This window comes from Pseudophryne corroboree (genome assembly GCF_028390025.1).
Source record: "Pseudophryne corroboree isolate aPseCor3 chromosome 3 unlocalized genomic scaffold, aPseCor3.hap2 SUPER_3_unloc_13, whole genome shotgun sequence".
NCBI classification, from domain to species: domain Eukaryota; kingdom Metazoa; phylum Chordata; class Amphibia; order Anura; family Myobatrachidae; genus Pseudophryne; species Pseudophryne corroboree.
This window is the reverse complement of record NW_026967501.1, coordinates 696,249-716,755: the sequence shown is the minus strand read 5'-3', so window position 1 is coordinate 716,755 and position 20,507 is coordinate 696,249. Positions and strand designations below refer to the sequence as shown.

The following is a 20,507-nucleotide window of genomic DNA, read 5'->3' as shown; positions in this document are numbered from 1 at the left end:
CAGATGTCGACACGGATACCGACTCCAGTGTCGACGACGATGAGACTAGTGTACCCTCCAAATAGGTCCACCCGTTACATGATTGAGGCAATGAAAAATGTATTACACATTTATGATAATACCCCAGGTACCACATAAAAGGGTATTATGTTTGGTGAGAGAAAACTACCAGCAGTTTTTCCTGCATCTGAGGAATTAAATGAGGTGTGTGAGGAAGCGTGGTCTTCCCCCGGTAAGAAATTGATAATTTCTAAACGGTTATTGGCAGCGTACCCTTTCCCGCCAGAGGATAGGTCACGTTGGGAAACACCCCATAGGGTAGATAAAGCGCTTACACGCTTATCAGAAAAGGTGGCACTACCGTCTCCGGATACGGCCGCCCTGAAGGAACCTGCTGATAGAAAGCAGGAGGTTACCCTAAAAGATATAGTCACACACTCGGGCATTATATTGCGACCAGCCATTGCTTCGGCATGGATGTGCAGTGCTCCCGCTGCGTGGTCAGATTCCCTGTCGGAAAATAACTATGGATAGGGACAATATTTTGCTGACAATAGAGCATATAAAAGACACAGTCTTATACATGCGTGATGCACAGAGGGATATTTGCCGGCTGGCATCAAAAATAAGCGCTAGGTCCATTGCCGCCAGACGGGGGTTATGGACTCGGCAATGGTCAGGCGATGCCGACTCGAATCGGCACAGGGAAGTTTGCCCTATAAGGGGGTAAAACTGTTTGGGGATGGTCTTTCAGACCTCGTTTTCACAGCTACTGCTGGGAAATCGACTTTTTTTCCCCACAGGCTACCCCACAACAAAAGAAAGCACAGTATCATCAAGGACAGTCCTTTCGGCCCCAGAAAAGCAAGAGGGCTAGAGGCTCATCCTTTCTGCCGAGAGGCAAAGGTAGAGGAAAAAGCTGCAGCACACAGCTAGTTCCCAAGAGCAGAAGTCCTCCCTGCGTCCGGTAAGTCCACAGCATGACTCTGGGGCTGCTCAGGCGGACCCGGGTACGGTGGGGGCCCGTCTCAGAAATTTCAGCGCCCAGTGGGCTCTCTCACATGGATCCCTGGGTCCTTCAAGTAGTATCTCAGGGGTACAGGCTGGAGTTCGAGACGTTCTTCCCCCCCGCCGTTTCCTAAAATCTGCCTTACCGGCACCTCCCTCTGCCAGGGAGGCGGTGTTGGTGGCTATTCAACACTATAATCACAACAAGTGATTGTCAAGGTGCCCCTCCTTCAGCAAGGAAGGGGTTACTATTCCACAATGGTTGTGGTACCGAAACATAACGGTTCGGTGAGACCCATCTTAAAATTAAAATACTTGAACTTTTATATCAGAAGATTCAAGTTCAAGATGGAATCGCTCAGGGCGGTTATTACGAGCCTGGACGAGGGGGATTACAGGGTCTCCCTGGACATCAAGGATGCGTACCTGAATGTCCCCATTTACCCTCCTCACCAGGAGTACCTCAGATATGTGGTACAGGACTGTCACTATCAGTTCCAGACGCTGCCGTTGGAGTTGTCCACGGCACCGAAGGTCTTTACCAAGGTAATGGCCGAAATGATGATACTCTTTCGCAAGAAGGAAGTTTTTATTATCCCGTACTTGGACGATCTCCTGATAAAGGCGAGGTCCAAATAACAGTTGGTAGTGAGGGTAGCACTCTCTCGGGAAGTGCTACAACAGCACGGCTGGATTCTCAATATTCCAAAGTCACAGCTGGTCCCGACGACACGTCTTCTGTTCCTGGGAATGATTCTGGACACAGACCAGAAAAGAGTGTTTCTTCCAGTGGAAAAAGCCGAGGAGTTGTCATCTCTAGTCAGAGACATCCTAAAACCAGGACAGGTGTCGGTACATCAATGCACACGAGTCCTGGGAAAAATGGTAGCTTCGTACGAAGCATAATTCCATTCGGAAAGGTTCCACGCAAGGACGTTCCAGTGGGACCTGTGGGACAAATGGTCCGGGTCCCATCTACAGATACAACAGCGGATAACCCTGTCAGCAAGAAACAGGGTGTCGCTGCTGTGGTGGCTGCAGAGGGCTCATCTACTAGAGGGCCGCAGATTCGAAATACAGGACTGGGTCCTGGTGACCACGGATGCCAGCCTTCGGGGCTGGGGTGCAGTCACACAGGGAAGACATTTCCAAGGAGATTTCGCTTCACATAAATATTCTGGAGATAAGGGCCATTTACAATGCCCTAAGCCAAGCAAGGCCCCTGCTTCAGAACCAGCCGGTACTGATCCAATCAGACAACATCACGGCGGTTGCCCATGTAAACAGACAGGGCGGCACAAGAAGCAGGATGGCGATGGCAGAAGCCACAAGGATTCTCCGATGGGCGACCTACACCCGGGAGAATGGGGACTTCATCCAGAAGTTTTCCAAATGCGGGTAAACCGTTGGGAATGACCACGGGTGGACATGATGGCGTCCCGCCTCAACAAAAAGTTGAAAAGATATTGCGCCAGGTCAAGGGACCCTCAGGCGATCGCTGTGGACGCTCTAGTGACACTGTGGGTGTACCAGTCGGTTTATGTGTTTCCTCCTCTGCCTCTCATTCCCAAGGTACTGAGAATCATATGAAAGCGAGGAGTGGAAACTATACTCGTGGTTCCGGATTGGCCACGAAGAGCTTGGTACCCGGAACTTTAAGAGATGCTTGCAGAGGACCCTTGGCCTCTGCCGCTCAGACAAGACCTGCTGCAGCAGGGATCCTGTCTGTTCCAAGACTTACCGTGGCTACGTTTGACGGCATGGCGGTTTAACACCGGATCCTAATGGGCATTCCGGAGGAAGTCATCCCTACCCTGATCAAAGCCAGGAAGGATGTCACCGCAAAACGTTATCACCGCATTTGGCGAAAATATGTTGCGTGGTGTGAGGCCAAGAAGGCCCCGACGGAGGAATTTCAGCTGGGTCGATTCCTACAATTCCTGCAAGCAGGAGTGACGTTGGGCCTCAAATTGGGGTCCATCAAGGTCCAGATTTCGGCTCTGTCGATTTTCTTCCAGAAAGAACGGGCTTCACTGCCTGTAGTTCAGACTTTTGTCAAAGGAGTTCTGCATATTCAGCCTCCTTTTGTGCCCCCAGTGGCACCTTGGGATCTAAATGTGGTTTTGGAATTCCTGAAATCACATTGGTTCGAGCCACTTAAGACTGTGAATTTAAAATATCTCACGTGGAAGGTGGTTCTGTTGTTGGCCCTGGCTTCGGCCAGGTGGGTATCAGAATTGGCGGCTTTGTCTTGTAAAAGTCCTTATCTGATTTTCCATATGGATAGGGCAGAGTTGAGGACTCGTCCTCAGTTTCTCCGAAGGTGGTCTCAGCTTTTCACTTGAACCATCCTATTGTGGGCCTGCGGCTACTAGGGTCTTGGAGGATTCCAAGTTACTGGACGTAGTCAGGGCCCTGAAAATTTATGTTTCCAGGACGTCTGGAGTCAGAAAGACTGACTCGCTGTTTATCCTGTATGCACCCAACAAGCTGGGTGCTCCTGCTTCTGAGCAGTCTATTGCGCGCTGGATTTGTAGCACTATTCAGCTGGCGCATTCTGCGGTGGGATTACCGCAGCCTAAATCAATAAAAGCCCATTCCACAAGGAAGGTGGGCTCATCTTGGGCGGCTGCCCGAGGGGTCTCGGCTTTACAACTTTGCTGAGCAGCTACTTGGTCAGGGGCAAACACGTTTGCAAAATTCTACAAAATTGATACCCTGGCTGAGGAGGACAGTTTTCTCATTCGGTGCTGCAGAGTCATCCGCACTCTCCCGCCCGTTTGGGAGCTTTGGTATAATCCCCATGGTTCTTACGGAGTCCCCAGCATCCACTAGGACGTCAAAGAAAATAAGAATTTACTCACCGGTAATTCTATTTCTTGTAGTCCGTAGTGGATGCTGGGCGCCCATCCCAAGTGCGGATTGTCTGCAATACTTGTACATAGTTATTGTTACAAAAATCAAGTTGTTATTGCGAGCCATCTATTCAGAGGCTCCATTGTTATCATACTGTTAACCGGGGTTCCTATCACGTGTTATATGTTGTGATTGGTGTGGCTAGTATGAGTCTTACCCGGGATTCAAAATCCTTTATTATTGTGTCAGCTCTTCCGGGCACAGTTCCTAACTGAGGCTTGGAGGAGAGTCATAGGGGGAGGAGCCAGTGCACACCAGATAGTCCTAAATCTTTCTTTAGAGTGCCCAGTCTCCTGCGGAGCCCGTCTATTCCCCATGGTCCTTACGGAGTCCCCAGCATCCACTACGGACTACGAGAAATAGAATTACCGGTGAGTAAATTCTTATTTTTTCTCTGTGATATAGTCCCCATATCTCTCCTTTATCTCTGCCTGGGCTGACTACACTGCGTAGGGATTTGGGTAAGAGGTATTGTGCTGCTGATAATTGTACTGTGTTACCTGATACTGCAAGTTATATCATGTCTGCTTCTGAGGGTAACGGTTCTGGGGCTGAACACACTGCCGGTGTTGCTGAAGCCACAGGCACATATAAGGAGAATATAGCAGCTGTGGGCTCTGGTTCTGGGGGCTCCTTGCCCCCCAGTGGGACTGTGGCAACAGAGGCACATACTGACCCACCGTGGGCCACTTTCTCCACGCTTCTGCATACGCTAGTTCATAAACTAACACCCCCTATGGGACCCCCTATGCCGGTACAACCGTATGTGGTCCCTGCAGCTAACCCGCCGTGGGCGGATGATTATCTGCTCAATTAAAGAAGTTGAACCAGTCCTTGACTACTAAAAAGTCTGACTGTCGCTCGCCTTCGTCCAAGAGGTCCTCTAAGCGAGCGCTCATCTCACAATTCACTGCTGTCACTGACACCTCGTCTGATGAAGATGGCACTTACACTGACCCCACAGGTTCTGACACAGATACTGCTGATGGGGAGGGTAGTTCACATGTGGATGTTCCTGATCTTTTGGAGGCTATTAAGTTGATTTTACAGATTATGGATGATCCTGAGCCATCCGTTCCTCCTAAGAAACCAGATAGGTTCAAGCGTCAGAAGGTGATTAAACAAGTTTTACCTCACTCTGACCACCTAGTGGATATACGTCAGGAACCCTGGGAAAACCCTGGTACGAAGTTTGTGCCTCAAAAGAAGATGCTGGCTCGCTTTACCCTTGCATCGGAGCTGTCTAAGAATTGGGAAACGCCTCCTCCAGTGGACTCGCATGTGGCTAGGATGGTGGTTTCCTCAGCTCTACCTGTCACTACCGTCACGTCTCTGAAAGAGCCTACGTATAAACGTGTGGAGGGTTGTCTAAAAGCGATTTACACCCTCACGGCTGCTACACAAAGGCCCACTATTGCAGCTTCATGGGCTGCTGAGGCTATTGAAGCATGGGCCTTGGAGTTAGAAGCTGAAATCTCCTCTGACCATGCTAGACAATGCTTGTCATATATTGTCACAGCTTCTTGCTATATTAAAGAGGCGGCTTCTGATGCCGGTATCCTAGCAGCCAAGGCCGCTACTACATCAGTCCTGGCTCGCAGGATATTGTGGCTGAGATCCTGGTCTGTGGATCTGGACTCTAGAAAAACCCTGGAGGGGAGTTATTCTGTTTGGGGAGGACTTAAATAAGATAGTGGCTGACTTGGCTACTACCAAGACTGCCTGTCTGCTTAATACAGCTCCTTCTGTGTTGAAGGCCAAAGGCATGTCCTTTCGCCCCTTTCGTCCTACAGGTAAAGCAAAAGGTCAGGCGTACCATAAGCAGGCCCGCACTTCCAAACCTGGTAAGCCGAAGCCCAAAAGAGCCTGGGCTGACCGTCAGCCAGCAGCCAAGACCGATAAGCCTGCCCCATGACGGGGCGGGCCTCCCCCTTGGGGATCCCAGGGTGGGGGGGCGGCTCCTAGGGTATACCCAGGAATGGTTCAAGACCACTTCAGATGCCTGGGTACGGGAAGTCGTCACTCGAGGTTACGCCATAGCCTTCAAAGACCGACCCCCTCATCGTTTTTGCCAGACAGACTAGGACCAGACAAAGGCAAACACTCTGCATTCGGTGGTACAGACCCTCCTGGATACAGGAGTTGTAGTACAGGTGCCTCTTGCGCAGAGGTGCTGGGGGTACTATTCTCCGCTGTTTCTAGTCCCGAAACCGAATGGGTCCTCCCGGCCCATTCTCAACCTCAAGGCCTTGGAACCTGGGGACTACATGGTCTCCCTGGACATACAGGAAGCTTACCTGCATATTCCTATAGCAATGTCACATCAACAATACCTGAGGTTCGCTATTGGCAACCTCCATTACCAGTTTCGGGCGTTACCTTTTGGTTTGACAACGGCTCCGCGAGTCTTCACCAAAGTTCTGGCGGTGATGACGGTGGTACTCTGCCGTCAAGGGGTCAGGATACTGCCGTATCTGGACGACTTGTTAATCCTGGAAAATTCCACAGATCTTCTCCTGCATCATCTGCATATGACGGTCCGGTTCCTACAAGCCCACGGGGGGCTCATCAACTGGAAGAAATTCTCCCTGGTCCCTGCTCAGAGCATGGTGCACCTGGGAGCGCTGTTGGACACTCCCAACCAGAGGTTGTTCTTGTCTCAGGAGAAAGTCCTGAAGCTTCAGGACAGGATTCGTTGCTTCCTTTCTCGTCCGCAAGTGTCGATACATTCGTCAATGCAGGTGCTGGGCCTCATGGTGTCAGCATTCGACATGGTGGAGTATGCTCAATTCCATTCTCGCCCCCTCCAGAAGCTGATTCTAGCCAAGTGGGACGGCCTGCCTCACCGGATCAGGTCTCAAATGATCTCTTTGACTCCGGAGGTCCGTCTGTCGCTGCTCTGGTGGCTTCAGAACCAACAATTGTGCAGGGGCCGTCCCTTCTGGATATCCAACTGGGTCCTGTTGACGACAGATGCCAGTCTAAGAGGTTGGGGCGCGGTGCTGGAGCAGTACTCCTTGCAGGGTCAGTGGACCAAGGAGGAATCTCTCCTCTCGATCAGCATTCTGGAATTGCGGGCGGTCTTCAATGCATTGAACCTAGCCCAGCATTTGATTCAGAACCGTCCTGTTGAAGTACAGTCGGACAATGCCAACACAATGGCTTACATAAATTATCAAGGCGGCACTCAAAGCCATTTGGCAATGAAGGAAGCCTCACGATTCTACATTGGGCAGAATGCCATCTACCGGCAATATCGGCAATATTCATTCCGGGAGTCCTGAATTGGGAAGCGGACTTCTCAGTCAGGATGTGCATGCCGGCGAGTGGGGCCTCCATCCAGAAGTGTTTCAACTCCTCGTGGAAAGGTTGGATCTTCCAGATGTGGATCTGATGGCTTCTTGACACAATCACAAGGTTCCGGTCTTCGGACAAGGGATCCTCAAGCAGCATTCGTGGATGCGCTGGCGGTGCCGTGGATGTTTCAGCTGCCGTACGTGTTCCCTCCGGTGTCACTCCTGCCCAGGGTAATTCAGAAGTCCAGGCAAGAAAGAGGAAATCTGCTTCTCATAGCTCCGGCGTGGTCCAGACGGCACTGGTTGTCAGACCTACAAGGCCTGTCGTCAGAGCGTCCTCTTCTACTTCCGCAACGCCCAGACCTTCTCGTTCAGGGCCTTTGTGTCTACCAGGACCTAGCCCGGCTATCTCTGACGGCATGGCTCTTGAAGCTTCCGTCTTGAGGGCTAAGGGTTTTTATGAAGAGGTCATTAAAACTATGTTGCGGGCCCGGAAACCGGCTTCTGCTCGGATTTACCATAGGGTCTGGCATTCATACTTTGTTTGGTGCGCATCTAACAATTATGACGCTTCCAAGTTTAGTACAGCCAAACTTTTGGCTTTTCTGCAACAGGGCCTGCATTTAGGCCTGCGTCTGGCCTCCCTCAAGGTTCATATTTCTGCCTTGTCGGTGTGGTTTCAGAGAAAAATTGCGACTTTACCTGATGTTCATACTTTCACTCAGGGTGTGTTGCGTATCTAACCTCCCTATGTCCCGCCTGTGACTCCTTGGGACTTGTCAGTGGTTTTGGAGGCGTTGTAGGAGCCTCCGTTTGAACCTCTTGGTTCTGCTGACCTTAAGTGGCTTTTCCTTAAGGTGGTGTTCTTGCTGGCTATTGCCTCTGCTAGAAGAGTGTCGGATTTGGGTGCCTTGTCTTGTAGTTCCCCATATCTGATTTTTCACCATGACCGGGCGGTTCTTAGGACTCGTCCCAGAAATTTGCCTAAGGTGGTTTCTTCGTTCCATCTTAATCAGGAGATTGTGGTTCCAGCCTTTGTCTCTCCTGATTTGTCTCCCAAACAGCGGTCTTTGGATGTGGTACGGGCTCTCTATATCTATGTGAAGAGAACTGCTTCTATTCAAAAATCTGATTCTCTCTCTGTTTTGTTTGGATTTCACAAACGTTGCTGGCCTGCTCACAAGCAGACCCTGGCCAGGTGGATCAGAATTATATTTACAGGCTGGTCTGTCAGCTCCTGCTCACATTATGGCCCATTCTACTCAGTCTGTTGGTCCTTCTTGGGCGGCCCAACGCGGTGCGTCCCTTGAACAATTGTGCAAGGCGGCTACATGGTCCTCCGGGAACACGTTCATTAGGTTCTATGCCTTCGATACTGCCACTTCTTAGGATGCTTCCTTTGGATGCCGGGTTCTTGTGCCTGCTACAGTGCGTCCCCTCCCATAAGGACCTGCTTTAGGACATTCCCATTGTCCAGACTTGTGGAGCCCAGTGTACCTCGCAGCAGAAAACGAGTTTTATGGTAAGAACCTACCTTGGTTAAAACTCTTTCTGTGAGGTACACTGGGCTCCACAAGGCGCCCACCCTGACGCACTTAGCTTCTTTGGGTTCATATGGCATTAGCCGCTGACACTTCTCCTGTCGTGAGAGTGTGGTGTATGTGGCTACTAACCGTCTCTTTTCCTGCTACTGCATTGGGCAGGTTAACTAAACTAAGCTCCTGTGCTGGGAGGCGGGGTGATATAGGAGGCGGCACTGTGCATTCTGGGAACAATCAAAGCTTTGAGCCTGTTGGTGCCTCGGATCAAGATCCTACTCTACACCCCATTGTCCAGACTTGTGGAGCCCAGTGTAAGTTCTTACTATAAAACTCGTTTTCTTCTGGAGAAAAATTAAATGATAGTAAAATTCTCAGGTGAAAATGACTGTATTCTCATTATCTATAACATCCGCAATTTAAAGCCCTAAGAAACTGTAGGTTAGTTAGACATTACAACAGGAGACTACGTAGAAAGCCCTTTCGAATGTGTTCTTCTAGCACCACACAACTGCACAGTACGCAGACATTTGGCCGCTTTATCAGAAATCAGTGAGAAATGGATAAAGTATTGAATTCCATCAGTATTCAAAGGGAAAAGTCTTTATACAGGACTCCATCAATCCTAGATTAGAGTAAGTGGTAAATTTACTAAGATTCGTATTTTTCGGAAAAAGGTCAAAGTTCAATCACGAATGACATCGAAAGTGTAAAACTGCAACTTTTTGAATTTATTACGACTAATTTACTAAGCTGTCGTATTCGGGTTTTTCTTTTGTTCCGATGTCGATGTCATTCGTGTTTTTATTTTTTATTTTTACGGCAGTGATTAGCAAAACACTGCCGACTTTTTTACAATGAATCTCGGCCGGATCTGTGTGATCCGTGCTGGGGTTCATTTTTTTTTATTTTTTTAAATTAAACACTGTGAAATAAAATAAAAAATTGCGTGGGGTCCCCCCTCCTAAGCATAACCAGCCTCGGGCTCTTTGAGCCGATCCTGGTTGCAGAAATATGGGGGAAAAAATGACAGGGGTTCCCCCATATTTAAGCAACCAGCATCGGGCTCTGCGCCTGGTCCTGGTTCCAAAAATACGGGTGACAAAGTAGGGGTCCCCCGTATTTTTAAAACCAGCACCGGGCTCCACTAGCTGGACAGATAATGCCACAGCCGGGGGTCACTTTTATATAGTGCCCTGCGGCCGTGGCATCAAAAATCCAACTAGTCACCCCTGGCCGGGGTACCCTGGGGGAGTGGGGACCCCTTCAATCAAGGGGTCCCCTCATCCAGCCACCCAAGGGCCAGGGGTGAAGCCCGAGGCTGTCCCCCCCCATCCAATGGGCTGCGGATGGGGGGGCTGATAGCCTTTTGTGTAAATGAAAAGATATTGTTTTTAGTAGCAGTACTACAAGGCCCAGCAAGCCTCCCCCGCATGCTGGTACTTGGAGAACCACAAGTACCAGCATGCGGCGGAAAAACGGGCCCGCTGGTACCTGTAGTACTACTACTAAAAAAATACCCAAAAAAAGACAAGACACACACACCTTGAAAGTAAAGATTTATTACATACATGCACACAAACATACATACATACTTACCTTATGTTCACACGCAGGTCGGTCCTCTTCTCCAGTAGAATCCAAGGGGTACCTGTTGAATAAATTCTACTCACCAGATCCAGGGTCCTAGGCTTCTCCGCGAATCCCTTTGTAATCCACGTACTTGAATTAAAATAAAAAACCGGACACCCGAGCCACAAACTGAAAGGGGCCCCATGTTTGCACATAGGTCACCTTTCCCCGAATGCCAGAAACCCACTCTGACTGCTGTCTAAGTGGGTTTCTTCAGCCAATCAGGGAGCGCCACATTGTAGCATCGGCTGTGTGCTCCTGTACTGAGTGACAGGCGGCACACGGCAGTGTTACAATGTAGCGCCTATGGTGGGAACTTTCTTGTTATACATCACACTTTCTGCTCAGCGGTGACGTCACTTTAGGTCAACCCTTTCAGTTCGTGGCTCGTGTGTCCGTTTTTTTATTTTAATCAAGTACCTGGATTCATCATCTACAGCAGCTTTTTTAACCACTAGTGCACCACCCCCTCCCTCTCTGCTCCCCAGTCCCACCACTTCTATTGTGTCCTGGTCCGGGCTGCAGCATCCGCCCCGCAGCTTATCAGCCAGCAGGGGCTCAGTGTCTGGCCGGGCTGGCTGTAGGAAAGGAGGGGTGGTCCGCAGGGAATGAAGTGCGGCCGGTGTCTGCCTCAGACCGCCCACTGTTATCATCTGTGCACTGACAGAGAAGCAGGAGCTCAGCCTCAGCTCCGTGATGGCTGCCTGGTGGGGTGACTTATGTGGGTGAGCTGGATGTTATTAATAAGGTAGTGTGTGTGTCTTATGTAACGCTGCATCTCTTCATGTATCCAGTCATAGTGATGGTTGCTGCAATTTCTAGAACTTCGTTGTTCCTGCCTCTGGTCCTTTCATTTGTGCTGCTAACGCTATGGTGAAAACAGAATACATAGGATATCCCAAAGCCCGGGCTACCCGCTGTCATTATGCCGACGGCAGCATTCCCGATTCCCCCCTCACACTAACCAGCCTTTCCCACAGCCTGTCCCTAACCCTCCCCAGTGGTGCTAATTCCCCCGGGAGATGCCTAACCCCCCCTACACACAGCCTGTCCCTAACCCTCCCCAGTGGTGCTAACCCCCCTGTGAGATGCCTAACTCCCCCTACCCACAGCCTAACCCTCCCTCCTCCACAGCCTAACCCCCCCCCTACAAACAGCCTAACCCCCCCTTCCCCACAACCTAACACTCCACGTGGGATGCCTTAGCCCCCCCCTACCCACAGCCTAACCCTCCCACCCTAGTGGTGTTAACCCCCTCGGGTGATGCATAACCCCCCTACCGACAACCTAACCCTCCCAGGAGAATGCCTAACCCCCCCCTACCCGCAGCCTAATCCTCCCACCCTAGCAGCCTAACCTTTCCTCCCCCACAGCCTAACCGTTCCTGGGGGTAGCATAACCCTCCCTACCTGCAGCCTAACCCTCCTCGGGGGATGCCTTAGCCCCCACTACCTGCAGCCTAACCCTCCCTCCCCCACAGCTTAACCCTCCCTCTTCCACAGCTTAATCCTCCCTCCCCCATAGCCTAATACTTCCCAGTGGATGCCTAACCGTGCCACCCTAGCAGCCTAACCCTCCATCCCCCACAGCGTAACCTTTCCCGGGGGATGCCTAACCCTCTATCCCACACAACCTAACCCTCCCCATGGGATTCCTAACCCCCCTACGCACAGCCTAACCCCCCCTACCCACAGCCTAACCATCCCTCCCCCACAGCCTTTCCCTAAACCTCCCCAGTGGTGCTAAACCTAACCCTTCTCCCTGCTGCCTAACCCTCTCTCCCCCACAGCCTAGCCCCACCACCCTAGAAGCCTAACCCTATCCCTCTCTGGGGATGCCTAACTCTAACCCCCCCACCTACCCACAGCCTAACCCTAACCATCCCACCCCTGCAGCCAAAAGCACCTCCAAGTCAGGTGTCTAGAGCGTGCAGGAAAGACTGGGCGCACATAGCCCCAGAATACAGCCCATGGCTTCAGTGGCGTCACTAGGCTGCGGCAGTGAACAGTGCCCGGAGTGAGTAGAGCAAGCGGCTTTAGGGTAGTGGGAGTGGGGGACAAAATAGATTGGGTCTTGGTCCCAGCGGTGGCTGAGAGCTATCAAGTAGGGTAAATAAGAAGCCACTTAGTGAGGAGAGCTCCAGAAAGCAGGTCTGCATGGACCACACTCCTCTTATTTATTATTTTATATACTAACAGGGGTGACAGGTGTGGTACCTCCCTGCAAAGGCAGACACAATCTCTTTCTCATCAGACTCTGCTGTCTTCCCTGCACTCTTAGATGTTCACTGCTGCCAGTAGCACACGTATGAGAAGCAGAAGTATGGCGGCAGCTGTATAGATTCTGATATGTCATTCTCTATATCATACTTACTGTACACACATCATCCTTATTACTATTGTGAATATAGAGGTAAGACACTGATGATGAGGGTGTAAGAGTGGATTATAACCCAGCAGATGATGATGATGATTGCAGTGTATAATATGGTGTATTGCATGTAAAATACATTGTTCCACACCTACTCTACTGTAGCAATATACCTTATATAAGGGCGAGTAACACATGTACAGGCTTACCAGCGTATGAGCACACACATAAAGGAATGCTACCTTACCAATGCTTCCAGGAGTAACGTTAGGAGACATTTCTCTGATCCATCAGCTCATATGACTGATGTTATTGTTCATCTAGAATCTCCAATTCATACGATATGTTCCCCATCCATTGTTTTACATTGGTGCTGACACAGGACTTGGCGAGTGACTATATCTCCATTTATACTTCATGGTTAGTTACCAGTAAAAGAGAGAGATATATCTAAGTTTTATTATAATATTACATTTGTTTACAAGATTAATATTGTTACAGAAAATGTCACATTTCCATAATGTATTTTATTTCCAGCAGATGGACACACAAGCAGGAATATCTCAGAAGGACATCTAATGTTATCCCCGGATTGTGACATAAAAGATAATGACAGAATACAGGATTCTCCAGGAGATAACCCCATTACCTCAGTGATACATCCAGCTCTATCAGCTGGTCTCTCTGATCATGGGAAATGTTCTCCTGATCACTCTGATATTGGTGCATCTGTTACAGCTCTGAGAGTAGATACAGTGTTTCCCTGTTCTATAGATGCCAAATGTTTTACACAGAACACAAAACGTATTACCCATCAGCCAGCTAAGGAAGGTGAGAGGCCATTCCCATGTTCTGAGTGTGGGAAATGTTTTGCACGGAAATCAAATCTTGTTACACATCAGAGAAGTCACACAGGTGAGAAGCCATTTTCTCGCTCTGATTGTGGGAAATGTTTAAGTAAATCACATCTTGTTATATATCACAGAAGTCATACAGGTGAGAGGCCATTTTCTTGCTCTGAGTGTGGGAAATGTTTTACATGGAAATCACAACTTGTTACACATCAGCGAAGTCACACAGGTGAGAAGCCGTTTTCTTGTTCTGAGTGTGGGAAATGTTTTTCCCAGAAATCACAACTTGTTACACATCAGAGAAGTCACACAGGTGAGAAGCCATTTTCTTGCTCTGAGTGTGGGAAATGTTTTAGATGGAAATCACAACTTGTTACACATCACAGAAGTCACACAGGTGAGAAGCCATTTTCTTGCTCTGAGTGTGGGAAACATTGTTTAAATAAATCACATCTTGTTATACATCAGAGAAGTCACACAGGTGAGAAGCCATTTTCTTGCTCTGAGTGCGGTAAATGTTTTTCCCAGAAATCACCACTTGTTACACATCAGCGAAGTCACACAGGTGAGAAGCCATTTTCTTGCTCTGAGTGCGGTAAATGTTTTTCCCAGAAATCACCACTTGTTACACATCAGCGAAGTCACACAGGTGAGAAGCCATTTTCTTGCTCTGCGTGTGGGAAATGTTTTACACGGAAATCACAACTTGTTAGACATCGGAGAACTCACACAGGTGAGAATACATTTCCATGTTCTGAGTGTGGGAAATGTTCTGCACACAAATCAGATCTTAGAAACCATGAGAGAAGTCACACAGGTGAGAAGCCATTTTCTTGCTCTGAATGTGGGAAATGTTTTACACAGAAATCACAACTTGTTACATATCAGAGAAGTCACACAGATGAGAGGCCATTTCCATGCTCTGAGAAATAAATCATCTCTTGTTGTACATATTAGACTTCATCAGGTGAGGAACCATTTCATTTTCTGGAGTATACTTATTATTGCCATACGTTGTTCTTCAAGGTTCTTATCCTATCTCCTATGCTTTTTGCAATATACATGTTACCACTGGGTGAAATAATCATATGTCATGCCCTCATCTACCACTGCTATGCAGATGACCTGTCTCTTGCTCCGGGTACTGAGAACCCAGTACCAATCCTAAATGGTTGTCTAGCTGAGCTCCAGGTGTGGGTGATGCCAGTTGGCTGTGACTCAGTCCTGGTGAAACAGGTCCTTATGATAGAAGCTCACCAACAAAGGGCAGGGCTACAGCTCAGCTTTACTACCAATCAGACTTGCCACATAACACCCATTCTCTGTTCCCTTCACCGGCTGCCTGTAAGATGGTAACTATTACATAATCTTACTGACTCTCCCAGCCCTACATGACCAGGGTCACAGGTACCAGAAGCAGCTTCTAACTCCTTACTGCCCTGCTTTCTTACTTCCATCTGCAGATGAAGGTCTGTTACCAGCAGTACCAAGAATCCCCAAGCAGTGCTGAGATGTCAGGGGTAGACAGGGTGGGTGGCACTATTGCTGTATCAGTGGCACTGTCTGGGTAATATCCCCAAGCAGAGCTGAGGGTGTACTCAGGGTGGCTGGCAGTAGTGGGGACTGCAGGAGGCAGTGTCTGTGAGACTCTTGTCCTCAAGCAGAGTTAAGGTGTCAGAGGAGGAGACAAGGTGGTGGCAGAAGCGGAAGAAGACAGGGCAGTGGCAGTAGTGGGCTGAGACAGGGAGGGTTGCAGTAGTGGGGAGAGACGGTGGTGGCAGTAGTGGGGCAGACAGGGTAAGTGGCAGTAGTGGAAGGAGACAGGGCAGGTAGCAGTAGTGGGGGAAGACGGTGGTGGCAGTACTGGGGGGAGGGTGGGTAGTAGTAGTGTGGGGGAGGCAGGGCAAATGGCATTAGTGGGGGGAGACAGGGCGGTGGCAGTAGTGGAGGGATGCAGGGCAGTTGGCAGTAGTGTGGGGGAGATGGTGGGTAGCAGTAGTGGAGGAGACAGAGCGATGGCAGTAGTGGGAGACAGGGCGGAGGCAGTAGTGGGGAAAGACAGGGTGGGTAGCAGTAGGGGGGAGACAGGGCAGGTGGCAGTAGTGGGGAGAGACAGAGTGGGAGGCAGGGTGGTGGCAGTAGTGGGGGGAGACTGGGTGGGGGGGAGACAGGGCAGGTGGCAGTAGTGGGGAAGACAGGGTGGGTGGCAGTGGGGGGGAGACAGTAGTAGAGGGAGACAGGGCGGGTGGCAGTAGTGGGGAGAGACCGGGTGGGTGGCAGTAGTGGGGGGGGGTCAGGGCGGATGGTCAAAGTGCAGTACCAGGGGCTGTAAAGAGGTGTATGGGTTCCGCACAGAATCAGTTGATAATCAGACTTAATGATGATTATGCTTCCTTATTTCTAATTAATCCCTTGTATGTGTTACTGTTATTTGCTGTGTCAGCCTTTATGTGTGTTCTGTGTAATAATCCTGAAAGTAGTGCTGCTACCAATCTCATATCATTTGTAGTAACTTGGAAAAGATGAGATATGAGGTGCACTCTGGAAGCTTATAGGGGGTTAATCAGAGATGATCGCAGATGTGACATCACGCAGCCCCCCAGAAAATTGTACCGGCCCGCCCGCGTTCGCCCCTCAGAGATGCGGCCACAATGTGTGTGTCTGTGTGGCCGATGCGCATGTGTATTTTTCCAACACCAGCAAACTGCTGCGTGCCGCTATTGCGGCTGGGTCTGAATGACCCCCATAGGCTGTTGTGCAGACTACTAAAGTATTTTTGAAGTTTAAACTATAGACAAAAATCTGTGTATTAAAGATATGTAATAAAGTTGTTTAAAAACAAAAGATTTCCGTTGAGTCTTTTTATGTGTCTGTGTATTATCTAATTTCAGGATAATTGTCGCTATGGTGACAGAAACAATTTCCTGTTAATGTGTCATTTGTGTTGTTACTTTTGTGTCCACATAGTATCAGTGTTGCTGTGTATAAATATCCCGTCTGGTGTGTAAAGGTGGGTACACACGCTGCCATTGTGACTGTGCGATTTCCCTTGAACTGTCCGGAGCCCAGAACCACCAATAGTGACTGTATGTACTTGTGATTGTGGCTATGTGTGATTGTGACAGCTCATGTGAATAGTGGGTGACATTACAGGGGGGGGTCTCTCTGTGTAACTAATAGTGGCAGACATTTTATATCAGTGCATTAATGTGGAGTGGGGGCAGTGGCCTGGCAGGAAGCTGCAATTACATCATGTGACTTCCTCTGGTTTCCAAATTCCCTTCTGCTGTGTGTGTATATGTATGTATGTATTGTCAAAGTCGAAAAATATTGTAATACATATGCCTTGTACTAACCCCATGCACATGCCCGCTGCTTGTGCACTCAGTCCTCCGTTCATGCACATATTCGCAATTTGCGTAGGATCGCTCCGGGGATCATGCGCGTGATATGGGTATTTACGGCGGAGTTTGTGAGCGCGTAGAGGGTTATTAGTACATTACATATTTAACCCAAATAGTGCACATTGTACACATAGCCCCCTGCACCACATCAGAAAGAAATAGCTGTTTAAAATGATAACAGAACAAAGGGATTCACCTTTACAGGGTAGGAGGGGACAGAACAAGGTTACAAGGTGGTGTTTGGTATCCAGCTGTAGGGTATTTTAAGGGAAACATTCTGGTCTTGGTTTGAGGAAAATCGCATGTTCCTGAGGATAGTTAGATGCAGAAGCAGAATATAGGTTTAAACTGTATTTACTGTATATTATGTATGCGGGGGGAATCCAGAGGAGGCCACCCACAAGAGCAGTTGAGAAAGACATAGCCCACCTTTTCAAATCAACCTATGACCTCTCCCGTAATGAAAAGGTACATCTCTGTGTCCAATAGACAAAGGGATTACAGTGACTATTGTATTGTTTTGTTTTGTATGAAGTGAATAAAGAGCTTGCAGCAGGCTTGGACACACAAGACTCTGAACGCTATCTGTATGACCAGCGGAGGACCGGCTCGGGTTGCGCTTGCGAACATTCTCACGTATGTACATTCTCTGTAGCCATTATTCTGTTTAGGTTTACTTGTTAGCCTGTAGTGTATGATTTGTATTGTTTTACCTTTTGGAATTAATCCACTGAGGCCTTAGAACCCTGTGGTTTCAACTACAAATCAGTGTGGTGTCTTCAATTTCCTGCAAGGAGTTTAAAGTGTATTTATCTGTATAAGGTGTATAGGCATTGATAAGGTGTACGCACTGCGGGTACTTTGTATCGCCAGCGCTACTTAAGGTTTAAAGGTGTAACATCATTGCAGTGCTTTGCTGCATAAGGTTTAAGGTGTAACATCATTGCAGTGCTTTGCTGCATAAGGTTTGAGGTGTAACATCATTGCAGTGCTTTGCTGCATAAGGTTTAAGGTGTAACATCATTGCAGTGCTTTGCTGCATAAGGTATAAGGTGTAACATCATTGCAGTGCTTTGCTGCATAAGGTTTAAGGTGTAACATAATTTCAGTGCTTTGCTGCATAAGGTTTAAGGTGTAACATCATTGCAGTGCTTTGCTGCATAAGGTTTAAGGTGTAACATCATTGCAGTGCTTTGCTGCATGAGGTTTAAGCTGTAACATCATTGCAGTGCTTTGCTGCATGAGGTTTAAGGTGTAACATCATTGCAGTGCTTTGCTGCATAAGGTTTAAGGTGTAACATCATTGCAGAGCTTTGCTGCATAAGGTTTAAGGTGTAACATCATTGCAGTGCTTTGCTGCATGAGGTTTAAGCTGTAACATCATTGCAGTGCTTTGCTGCATGAGGTTTAAGGTGTAACATCATTGCAGTGCTTTGCTGCATGAGGTTTAAGCTGTAACATCATTGCAGTGCTTTGCTGCATAAGGTTTAAGGTGTAACATCATTGCAGAGCTTTGCTGCATAAGGTTTAAGGTGTAACATCATTGCAGTGCTTTGCTGCATAAGGTTTAAGGTGTAACATCATTGCAGAGCTTTGCTGCATAAGGTTTAAGGTGTAACATCATTGCAGTGCTTTGCTGCATAAGGTTTAAGGTGTAACATAATTGCAGTGCTTTGCTGCATAAGGTTTAAGGTGTAACATCATTGCAGTGCTTTGCTGCATAAGGTTTAAGGTGTAACATCATTGCAGAGCTTTGCTGCATAAGGTTTAAAGTGTAACATCATTGCAGAGCTTTGCTGCATAAGGTTTAAGGTGTAACATCATTGCAGTGCTTTGCTGCATAAGGTTTAAGGTGTAACATCATTGCAGAGCTTTGCTGCATAAGGTTTAAAGTGTAACATCATTGCAGTGCTTTGCTGCATAAGGTTTAAGGTGTAACATCATTGCAGAGCTTTGCTGCATAAGGTTTAAGGTGTAATCATATCATTGCATTGTATAACTGTATAAGGTTTTTAAGGTGTATTAATTGTGTGTGCGCACGCTGTGTGTGCTTTGTACCCACAGTGCAGCGTTTGTACGCTGAGTGCGTACACGGTACAGGACTCTGTACGCAAAATAGCATACGAAGTACGTAGCGTGAGCTAGCGACCGCAGCAGCTCCATGGTAAAGGTGTGTTTAAAGGTATAGCTTTATGGTTTAAGATAATGTCGACATTATCAGTATGTAGATATATATATATATATATATATATATATATATAAACTTATTATTATTTATGTCTGTTGAAAGGTTGAGTTTTTTTTTTTTTTTTAATTGTACGGGAATTAGGATTGTTGTATTTAAAATGAATTTACCTGACCCTTGCCTGGAGATGTCCATGTATGAAGGTATGGGAGATACCTGCTGCAGCCCCTTCTACTTACATTTGGGAGGTCCGGTTGTATTGGGGGAATTAGAAGCAAATAGTAAATAATACATTGGCTCCATAACGTCTCGCTGACCTGTGATTTAAAAAAAAAATACACTCCTATAAGCGCTCTTATTAAATAAGATGATATACATTCCTTATCTATTGAGCAGTAATGTCCTTCATCTCCGGACTCTTCCTTGTATTCACACAAAGTATCAGAGATGGACTCCCAGTTTCATTATGTATGGAAAAATAGGATTTCTCTGACGTCCTAGTGGATGCTGGGAACTCCGTAAGGACCATGGGGAATAGCGGCTCCGCAGGAGACCGGGCACAAAAGTAAAGCTTTAGGACTTCCTGGTGTGCACTGGCTCCTCCCCCTATGACCCTCCTCCAAGCCTCAGTTAGATTTTTGTGCCCGACCGAGCAGGGTGCAATCTAGGGGGCTCTCCTGAGTTTCTTAGAAAAAGTTTAGTTTTAGGTTTTTTATTTTCAGTGAGACCTGCTGGCAACAGGCTCACTGCATCGAGGGACTAAGGGGAGAAGAAGCGAACCTACCTGCTTGCAGCCAGCTTGGGCTTCTTAGGCTGCTGGACACCATTAGCTCCAGAGGGACCGAACACAGGCCCAGCCTCGGAGTCCGGTCCCAGAGCCGCGCCGCCGGCCCCCTTACAGAGCCAGAAGCAAGAAGAGGTCCGGAAAAATCGGCGGCAGAAGACATCAGTCTTCAACAAGGTAGCGCACAGCACTGCAGCTGTGCGCCATTGCTCCTCAGGCACACTTCACACTCCGGTCACTGAGGGTGCAGGGCGCTAGGGGGGGGCGCCCTGAGCAGCAATATAAACACCATGGCTGGCGAAAATACATCACATATAGCCCCCAGGGATATATGGATGTATTTTAACCCCTGCCAGAACTCACCAAAAAGCGGGAGAAAAGTCAGCCGAGAAGGGGGCGGGGCCTATCTCCTCAGCACACGGGCGCCATTTTCCATCACAGCTCCGCTGGAAGGACGTCTCCCTGACTCTCCCCTGCAGTCCTGCACTACAGAAAAGGGTAAAAAAGAGAGGGGGGGGCACTA

The 20,507-nt window shown here is 48.5% G+C and overlaps 2 protein-coding genes across 2 annotated transcripts in view; one reads left to right on the top strand and one right to left on the bottom strand.

Moving 5' to 3' along the window:
• Nucleotides 1–15,432, top strand: part of LOC134983336 (oocyte zinc finger protein XlCOF6.1-like) — a 376,610-nt gene extending 361,178 nt beyond the window's left edge. Inside the window, exon 2 of the mRNA XM_063949045.1 lies at nucleotides 13,298–15,432. Within this exon, the coding sequence (XP_063805115.1) occupies nucleotides 13,339–14,544 (1,206 nt within the window). The 5' untranslated portion in view covers nucleotides 13,298–13,338 and the 3' untranslated portion in view covers nucleotides 14,545–15,432. The remainder of the gene's footprint in view (nucleotides 1–13,297) is intronic.
• LOC134983357 (gastrula zinc finger protein XlCGF7.1-like) overlaps nucleotides 14,884–20,507 on the bottom strand; it is a 29,231-nt gene continuing 23,607 nt past the window's right edge. Inside the window, exon 2 of the mRNA XM_063949063.1 lies at nucleotides 14,884–14,953. Within this exon, the coding sequence (XP_063805133.1) occupies nucleotides 14,884–14,953 (70 nt within the window). The remainder of the gene's footprint in view (nucleotides 14,954–20,507) is intronic.